The sequence below is a fragment of the Sphaeramia orbicularis genome, chromosome 7 (assembly GCF_902148855.1).
Source record: "Sphaeramia orbicularis chromosome 7, fSphaOr1.1, whole genome shotgun sequence".
In the NCBI taxonomy this organism is placed as follows: domain Eukaryota; kingdom Metazoa; phylum Chordata; class Actinopteri; order Kurtiformes; family Apogonidae; genus Sphaeramia; species Sphaeramia orbicularis.
Window position 1 is genome coordinate 55,381,496 of NC_043963.1, and position 9,092 is coordinate 55,390,587.

The 9,092-nt window shown below is 41.7% G+C and overlaps 1 protein-coding gene across 1 annotated transcript; it reads left to right on the forward strand.

Annotated features, from left to right (window-relative positions):
• Nucleotides 1-1,345: 1,345 nt before the first annotated feature.
• On the forward strand, nt 1,346-2,206 carry LOC115422500 (putative nuclease HARBI1). The gene is made up of 2 exons (XM_030138847.1): nt 1,346-1,754; nt 1,842-2,206. Exons 1-2 carry the CDS (start codon nt 1,346-1,348, stop codon nt 2,204-2,206), a joined length of 774 nt encoding a protein of 257 aa, XP_029994707.1.
• The last annotated feature ends 6,886 nt before the right edge of the window (nt 2,207-9,092 follow it).

Genomic DNA, 9,092 nt, shown 5'->3' on the forward strand with positions numbered 1-9,092 from the left:
CTAACACAGTTCTGCAACAACACTCAGAAATAAACTTGTGCAGGGTTCTCAAACTCCTGTTCTTTCAGGTTCCACATTCAGCCCGATTTGATCTGCAGTGGACCCAACCAGTGAAATAAGAACAGAAGAACCGCGAAATAATGACAACTGACAACTGTCTGTGTTTTAGTGCAAAAAAAAAAACCATTAAATTATGAAAATACTTACTTTGATAAACTATCCAAACAAAAAAGATGTGAATCACCTAAAAAAATGAAATTTCTTAGGAAAATAAGTACATTTTTTACACTATTCTTCCTCCACTTCTCATTAGTCCATGTGCATTCTGGATCAGATCTCCAAAGACACTAAACACTGAGGAACAGGAAGAAAAGAGTTCAAACTGGACTGAATTGAATACAGACATTTCAGGTTGGGCACATTTGTTCAGGTTAGTCACATTTTATTGGTACAGGAGAGTTTGGAAATGGAAAGATTTTCAGAATTTAATGTGATTTTTTTTTTTTTTGCACTAAAACAAAGACAAACATTTGAAGTTGTCATTATTTACAGACATAATGTAATATTATTTTATATTTTTTTATAATCAAACCCAGTAGTAAATCTGCAGTCCTTCTTTAAAGTGGGTTCTTCTGCTGTTATTATTGGACTGTAGATCAGATTGGTCTGGTTGTGGAACCCACACTAAAATGAGTTCCACAGCCTGGACTGTGGAATTTATACACTATGGGCCGGATCTATCAAAGGTTTGCGTGTATTAAAACGTGTGCAAACTCATTGCACGCGCAAAAAAATGTACAAACTGATTTACTAACAGTGCGCAATAAGGGCTGCATCCTTCAAATGTGCAAAACAGCGCGTCTGCATCCAGTTAGTACGTTTGCTGTGATGAATATGCAATTTGGGGCGTTTACCCACAGTTGTGCGTGTGGTGGGAGGAGAAAATGTAAATATAATAATTTAGCACACGCAGAGTGATTTATCAAACCAGAAAGCAATTTTGCTGATTGAAACTGCGCCTATAAATAACACGTTCCAAACGGAGGTGCAAACGGTTTGGATGCGTAATTACGCACACATGGCTGCCGTCGTTGTTTCAAGAAGGAGACGCAGAAATAATGAAAGAAGACGCAGAGAACGCATTTTTCACCTTCGTGTGAACATCTTTGGTATGAATGAGGAAACACTAATTAAAAGATATCGCCTATGCAGCTTTGCCATCCTGGAGCTGTTGGACAAAATCAAAGCAGATTTGGAACCAGCCACAAGAAGGAGTCAGGCAATACCGGCAATGACAAAACTCCTGGCAAGTTTACATTTTTTTGCATCTGGATCTTTCCAGTGAATGGTGGCTATCACAGCTGGGATCTCCCAGTCCCGTTTGTCAGAAGTGCTTTCTGAGGCCCTAAATGCCATGTTGCGCCGGATGGCAAGGTTTATTAGGTTTCCTCACACTCAGAACTCCTTGAATGAGACCAAACAAGGCTTCTTTGCGGTAGCTGGATTCCCCAGAGTTATAGGAGCAATTGACTGCACCCATGTGCAGCTTGTGCCCCCCGCAGACACCAAGCATGTGTACAGAAATCGAAAACACACGCATTCATTGAATGTGCAGTGCGTTTGTGATGCCAAAGGCATCATAACCAACATTGTGGCCAAATATCCCGGGTCAGTACACGACTCCTATATTCTGAGAAACAGTGCTCTGTTTTCCAAGTTGAGAGATGGCGAGTTTGGAGATGGCTGGCTTGTAGGTGAGTCAAATTGTACATTCCTTTGTAAAATAATTACTTGCATTAAAAACAAGAACATGTCTCATATTGATTCATGTGTTTTTTAAGGTGATAGTGCATACCACCTACACCCCTTCCTCCTGACACCTGTTCTCAACCCGACCACTGCCGCAGAGAACAGGTACAACGAGGCCCATATACGCACACGGAATGTCGTGGAGCGCACCTTCGGAATCCTGAAGAGCAGGTTCCGTTGTCTGGACCGCACTGGAGGAGCACTGTTGTACAGGCCAGAAAAAGTGGCCCAGATTGTGGTGACCTGCTGCATGCTCCATAACATCGCCAAGCTACACGGACTGGAGCATGATGCCATGCCGGAAGACAACGTCGGCCTGTCCGTCCGTATGGAGCAACAACCGAATGCTGCGGGGACGCAGACACGCACCAGTCTCATTCAGAGTCACTTCTTGTGAGGTGTGTGGGGCATGTATTTATTTTTCTTTTGTCATTTAATGGTATGTAATGCAGACAAACACCTTGATTAAACATATGCTGTAGATGAGAATACGAGCGCAAGCCCGTTCCCTTTGGTTGGTGTGACCCAATGAAGAGCATTGCAAAGTTAAGCAAAACATTTGTTGAAAAAGTGATTTAAATCACTTTCTAAATTAACACAAATATATCATCAAACGAAATATTCAGTCTCCTAAACGTTAAATTATGTGAAGCCCCGCAGAATCAAAGACGCATGGCTTCAGTCACAAAACGTGGCAAAAATAAAAAACCTCTTCATGGTAAAGCTTATTTTACACACAAAATAAATATTTACAGCCAAATGTAAGACAACTTAAACGTGATCAGGATGAGTCTTCTTTTCCTTTGTCTTCAAAACGTCACCCGGTCATTTTCTTTTGCGCAGGTGGAATTTGCCAGCCGTGTACGTCTCTCCAGTCCCCGGCTGCCTTGCCGTTTCCGTAGGAGTTGGCCGGCCCGCGTCCATACCTGGAAGGAGAGCAGTCATTGCCTCTAGTCCTCTCGCCACAGAATTGACGGCCATCGTCAGGGCGGACAGTGCGCTGACCACTTGTCTGCTGTGTGTGGCAATGGCCTGAGTGTCGCGCCTGACCGCCCGTGCCAAGGATGACGCCACTCGCATCTCCCGTGCAATTGTCTGAAGGGCTGCAGACTGTTTCTTTTGTTCCCTTAGCAACTCCAAATCAATGTCCTCTGGGTCCTTTGGAGGCTCTGAAGGGGTGGCAGCTGCTTTGGTGGGATTTGGGGGGAGTGGCTGAACTTCTGATGAAGATTCTGCATATCAAACAAAGAGAAATATTTTTTGTTGGGGATTTAACTTAATAGACAGCAAAATGTTACCACAGGAGGTACATTCATTTGTTATTTGGTAAATTAAAATATTTTCAAAGGAAAAAGTGTGTTACTATTCGCCTACCTTGTTCTGCTGTTGGGTCCAGAGTGTCATACCCGGCAATTCCAGCGACTTGCTCCTCGCAGAACGTCCACTGCACCTGCTCCTCAATGCCGGTCAGAGGGATTTCATCCGCTGGGCCTCCACCCGTTTTATTTGCCAATGTTCTGTTGTGTGCCAATTTTTCTTTTGTTCTCCTTCTAATGTCTTGATATCTTCTTTTTACTTCATCCATTGTTCGCCTCGTTTTACCAACAGCATTTACTTTTTGGCAGATTTTCTCCCATACAGCGTTCCTTTGTGCAGTCGTCAGAGTTCTCTGCTTTAGCTCATCTAAGTGTTGGTTTGCTTCGTCAACCAACACCTCTAATTCCAGAGGGTCAAATTTAGCTTTACGCTTTCTTGTCTCTAAACTTGCCATGCTGCAAACCAACAAACAAACGCGCAAAATCCTCATTTAAATAGGGCGGTCTCTAACACTTTGCACCTGTTGACAATTGTGCAAGCAATCTTGATAAATCACCCGCAAACCGAGGTTCAGCCCCCCACGCAAAATTCTAATTTGCGCAAGCAAATTACTACACGCAAACTGGGATCTTAGTAAATCCAGCCCTTTGTAAATTCATCCCAGGGGTCGGATTGGAACCTTTGGGGGGACGCATTTGGGCCCCGGGACGCATGTTTGACACACGTGAACTTGTGTGTGCTTTATTTGGATATTTACCTGTGATAACACACTCGTCCCACAAAAGAACATGACAATGCATGTACTTACATGAACCATGTGATCACCGCAGCACCAACATCATAGTGTGTCACAACTCTCTCTCTCTATGGCTCTGGGCAGAGGTTCACCAAATGTCCTGACTTTTTTTTTTTTTTTTTTTTTTGGAGTTGTAGTGTTTTCATCCTGTTCATCCTGTTCATCCTGTTCATGCAGTGTTTAATTATACACCTATATTAGGGGTTAGGGGCCTCCTAACGAGACCTCCACCCTATAGAATACAGGTGTCAAACATGCGTCCCGGGGGCCAAATCCAGCCCGCCAAAGAGTCCAGTCCGGCCCTGGGGATGAATTTGTGAAATGCAAAAATTACACTAAGACACTAACAATCCTTTTAGTTCAGGTTCCACATTCAGACCAATTCAATCTCCAGTGGGTCAAACCAGTCAAATACTATCATAATAACATAGAAATAATGACAACTCCAAATTTTTCTCTTTGTAAATGTAAATATTTTCATGTATTTACACTAAAACCAAGTATAATTTCGCAAAAAATGTGAATAACCTGAACAAATATGAACAACCTGAAATGTCTTAAGAGAAGTCAGTACAATTTTAACAAGATTCTGCCTTTTATTAAATGTTTTGTGTATTTTTTATATTATAATGTACATGTGTAAATGATAAACTGAGGCAGAATATTGTTAAAATTACACTTATTTTTTCCGTTTGTTCATGTTACTCATTGTTTTAAAGGATAGTTTGTAGATGGAAACATTTTCATGATGTAAATGAACTTTTTTCACTCTTAAATGTAGAGAAAAGTTTGGAGTTGACATTATTTCTATATTTTTATGTTATTATTTTACTGGTCCGGCCCACTGCAGATTGAATGTGGAACTGAACTAAAGGCCAGCTTTACCATCACAAAGCCCGGTTGGATGGATTCAGCCCATGTGTCCATGAGTTTTATAAGGAGGGAAAGAACAAAAGAAATGACAGAAAGGAGGAACGCTGTACGTGACATGACAGATATTTCCTGAGGATACTCGAGAAAACCTGATGAGCCGTCTCGTCTCCTCCTGAGGGTTGTAACGTTGATAGAACTAAACTGAACAGATTGATCGTCTGCATTTATACCTTTAACACCACACACACATCCTCCTGGAAGCTGTACATGAACTGAGAACGTGAAGAAACAATGAACACATGTTTTTTTTGGCACACCTGAAAATGATTTTGCAGCTGATCAAATGAACCGTGCAGACTCGCTCAGGATGTGTTTGTCTGCCGTGTGGACTAATTATGGAAATTAAGATTTTAGTTCATCAGACATCCAGGGAGAGTTGGCAGGAGATGATGATATAAATGGAGAAATCACGTCTTTGAGCTTCAGCGATCTGCATTTGATTTGAAGAAGTACCAGTCATTTATTCAGCTCCCTGTTAACAACTTTCCAGAACAACCACATGTAGTAAAAACCTTTGCACTGGATTTGGATCTTATAAGTCTTGTCTGTAGCATTAATTGTTGGAAAATAACAGAAAATGTTTTCAAAAGAAATTAAAACTTTTTTTGTTTACACAGCAGGCATGTAATGGAATGAGTATCGCTAATATTGAAAGATGTCTTATGATTTGGATCAGACAGCTGTTGGCTGGTGAAGGAGTACGAATGTATAGCACTTATTTTGTCTGTTCATTTATTTTAATTCCATTGGGCTGTTGTATATGTCCTGTTTGTGTGTGTGTGTGTGTGTGTGCGTGTGTGTGTGTGTGTGTGTGTGTGTGTGTGTGTGTGTGAATGGTGTAAGATTAATGTAAAATAATTAAAATTGTAATGTAATGAAGAGGAGACCCCAGGAAGAATACCAACTGAATCATCAGTTGGTAATGGGGGTCTTAATAAATGAAATGAAATGAAATGAAAAAATTAATTGTAGATTAGTGTCAGTTTCCCATGTTTCCCTGAGAATTCAGATCGTAGGAAATGGAATTATGACACAACAGTGCAGTATACACTGGGACATCTCATTACGTTTTTTTTTTTTTTTTTTTAACCTTTGTTTAACCAGGAAAACCCTTGAGATTAAACTTTCTTTTTCGAGGGAGACCCGGCCAAGACAGCACACCATTACAAAGTTACAAAAATTCTAAACTAAAACAAGTTAAAAACAGACAAAAAACAACAGGCACATTCAATAAAATCCAGTTTAGGAAAAGCAGTTAAAATAATCTGTTCTGCAGTTTTTATTTTTCCATTATTCTTACCCAAGTTCCAACATCATTTATGTCCAGGTATCCTGCTTACATGATAATGTTGTTATTAACTGTCCTATTTCTGAGGTTTTGTGTAGGTGTGTTTGCATGATAACGTAGTAATGATTTATTATTTTTTTTAAACTTAATTTTTATTTGGTTTTGCTCATACAAATACACAGACATTTTACACACATTAACATATGTAATCAAACATCCCCATACGGCAAACATGAAAAAAAAACGTATATCTTCAGTAGATATTGATTGCAATTAATCACAAATGAGACATGAATGACAAAAAAACAAACAAACAAACAAAAAAAAAAAACACACGTATACAACCACTTGTGGATGCTTATTGCATTAAAAGCTTAGTCATGGGACTCCATCTCTTTGTAAATATTTCTCCCTGAATTCTAAATCCATCTGTAATCTGCTCCATCTGACAGATCTCCTTCACTTTCTCAATCCAGATGTTCTACGTTGGAGGTTCAGGTTTCAACCACTTGATAGTGATGCATTTAATGGCTGCCGTTTGTAAAATTTGCAAGAGGTATTTTCGGTTCTTTCCCTCTAAACTTTCTGGGATTACACCTAAAATAGTAAACTTTAAATCTGTAGAAAATGTTTGGTTGAAAACTGTGTTCACAGCCACAGAGCTATCATCCCAGAAAGGTCTGATCTGAGGACAGGTCCAGAACATGTGGGTCTGATCTGAGGACAGGTCCAGAATATGTGGGTCTGGTCTGAGGACAGGTCCAGAACATGTGGGTCTGGTCTGAGGACAGGTCCAGAACATGTGGGTCTGATCTGAGGACAGGTCCAGAACATGTGGGTCTGGTCTGAGGACAGGTCCAGAACATGTGGGTCTGGTCTGAGGACGGGTCCAGAACATGTGGGTCTGGTCTGAGGACAGGTCCAGAACATGTGGGTCTGGTCTGAGGACAGGTCCAGAATATGTGGGTCCGGTCTGAGGACAGGTCCAGAATATGTGGGTCTGATCTGAGGACAGGTCCAGAACATGTGGGTCTGATCTGAGGACAGGTCCAGAACATGTGGGTCTGATCTGAGGACAGGTCCAGAACATGTGGGTCTGGTCTGAGGACAGGTCCAGAACATGTGGGTCTGGTCTGAGGACAGGTCCAGAACATGTGGGTCTGATCTGAGGACAGGTCCAGAATATGTGGGTCTGGTCTGAGGACAGGTCCAGAATATGTGGGTCTGGTCTGAGGACAGGTCCAGAACATGTGGGTCTGATCTGAGGACAGGTCCAGAACATGTGGGTCTGATCTGAGGACAGGTCCAGAACATGTGGGTCTGATCTGAGGACCGGTCCAGAACATGTGGGTCTGATCTGAGGACAGGTCCAGAATATGTGGGTCTGGTCTGAGGACAGGTCCAGAACATGTGGGTCCGGTCTGAGGACAGGTCCAGAACATGTGGGTCTGATCTGAGGACAGGTCCAGAACATGTGGGTCTGGTCTGAGGACAGGTCCAGAATATGTGGGTCTGATCTGAGGACAGGTCCAGAATATGTGGGTCTGATCTGAGGACAGGTCCAGAATATGTGGGTCTGGTCTGAGGACAGGTCCAGAACATGTGGGTCTGATCTGAGGACAGGTCCAGAATATGTGGGTCTGATCTGAGGACAGGTCCAGAATATGTGGGTCTGGTCTGAGGACAGGTCCAGAATATGTGGGTCTGATCTGAGGACAGGTCCAGAATATGTGGGTCTGGTCTGAGGACAGGTCCAGAACATGTGGGTCTGATCTGAGGACAGGTCCAGAACATGTGGGTCTGGTCTGAGGACAGGTCCAGAACATGTGGGTCCGATCTGAGGACAGGTCCAGAACATGTGGGTCTGGTTCCCTAAGTGAACCCCACAGTTTCACCAACACATGTTCGGGTTCATTTTTGAAATTAACTCCGGTGTCCTGAAAAATCTTGTGACAACTTTCCATCTGAAGTCTCTCCATGAACTAGAACTGGTGTCCATCTGGGCTTCAGAGCACAGATCTGCACACACCTCATCTGGGATGTGTGGGTTCATGTCCAACTTCCATCTACATTTTATGTTAGAAGTGTTATTAACTGTAAAATTTGAGAGTTCTCGGTAAAACCTGCTAATTGCTTTTGGAAGTCTGTTCCTTTGTTGAATTTTTACCAATAGTTCTTCAACTGGTGATGGATTCAGGACTGTCTTCCACTCTTTGTGTCATAACTCTTTCTGATGCTGACTCCATTTCCTTGCACATTCCTACATATTTTTGTGGCTGGGTTTATGTCCGTCCTCTGTGCAGTTGCATACTTGGGATCTTTATCACAAAGCAGCTTCAACACATGTGAGTGGACAAAGACACACATTTCTAATCCTGCCAACAGTCAGACGTCACAGCTGACACCAGGTGACCCAACGCAAACATGATCAAGGTGAGATCAGTTGTCTCAAAGACGGACGAACTACAATATTAAACACACAAGAGAACGTAACATAAGCTAAAAGTGGAAGAAAAGAGACGTCAGATTGTCTACTGTGTGAATGTGTGAGTTAATATCGTCATATTTGTCGTATTATTAAACCAAAATTATGCTCCATGTGACTGTGATTGAAATAAGTTTTTTTTAGCGTTTTCAGTTCAGTCATAGAAACAGGATGTAAAGACTCCCTGCCCAATAGTATATTATAAGTCATTAAGTTTAACTTTTTCATCCAATACATGAAACAACATAATCCACCGACATCTAACACTTTGTTTTTGTAGATCACTTACATTAAGTGTTCTTCTTCAACCTCTAGTCTAACTTTGTACAGACTTAAAGGTGCCACAGGAAATGCAATTGTATTTACAGGATGTAAGTTCCATTAAGCATGGAAATAAATTCTGTCCACTGAAATGTCAGGTTAAAGAAGGGGTGTGTTGCTGCATTTTTAACATTCTCCTCACA